At 30.5% G+C, this 650-nt stretch overlaps 1 protein-coding gene across 1 annotated transcript; it reads left to right on the top strand.

Moving 5' to 3' along the window:
- Positions 1 to 62: 62 nt before the first annotated feature.
- On the top strand, positions 63 to 611 carry LOC115244858 (the record flags this gene model as incomplete). The annotated part of the gene is made up of 2 exons (XM_029822850.1): positions 63 to 183; positions 266 to 611. Coding segments are annotated over exons 1-2 (403 nt in total), but the record flags the coding sequence as incomplete, so codon positions are not given.
- Between the last annotated feature and the right edge of the window lie 39 nt (positions 612 to 650).

The raw sequence follows: 650 nt of genomic DNA, 5'->3' as shown, positions 1-650 counted from the left end.
AATATTGCTGAAATGTTTTAGCAAGGTTGCATTTGAAATGATTGCAGACATTGAAACATTACAGAAATGTTGCAGAAACGGTCGTGAAATATTTCTGTAATATTGTTGAAAGGTGTAATATTTCAAATGGAATATTGCAGCAATGTATCAGAAATATTACATGCCGAGTGGGTAATTAATTATGTAAATATACTCGCATAGATAAGAATCTAAACATTTATATAATATAAGGATTAGATGTTTTATTTTTCTTTTTATTTTGCAGCATGATTACTCACAAGAACAACCAGAAGAATCGCAAGAGTCAATATTAAATATAAATGAAATATTATTTGAAGATGGTAGTGACCACGTACATAATGAAGAGGATTTAAATAATAATAATAACGAAGAAACACAATTATATTTGTCTTCGTTAACTAATAACATGATTACTACAACACAACCGATTTCGGAACAAACAAATTTGCAGTTAAGATCTTTACCATTTACAAATGTATCTAATATAAATACATCAAGTCCATCAAGATCATGTTCAGCATTAAGTTCTGCACAGTCATCATCAGATGTATGCGATATGTTACAATCTCCATCCGTTGTTTATAATCCTTGTAACGATGCATTCCCCCATCGTTACTGTACCGTACCCG

Source organism: Formica exsecta, unplaced genomic scaffold (genome assembly GCF_003651465.1).
Source record: "Formica exsecta isolate Colony F162 unplaced genomic scaffold, ASM365146v1 scaffold876, whole genome shotgun sequence".
In the NCBI taxonomy this organism is placed as follows: Eukaryota; Metazoa; Arthropoda; class Insecta; order Hymenoptera; family Formicidae; genus Formica; species Formica exsecta.
This window is presented reverse-complemented; position numbering and strand designations above follow the sequence as displayed.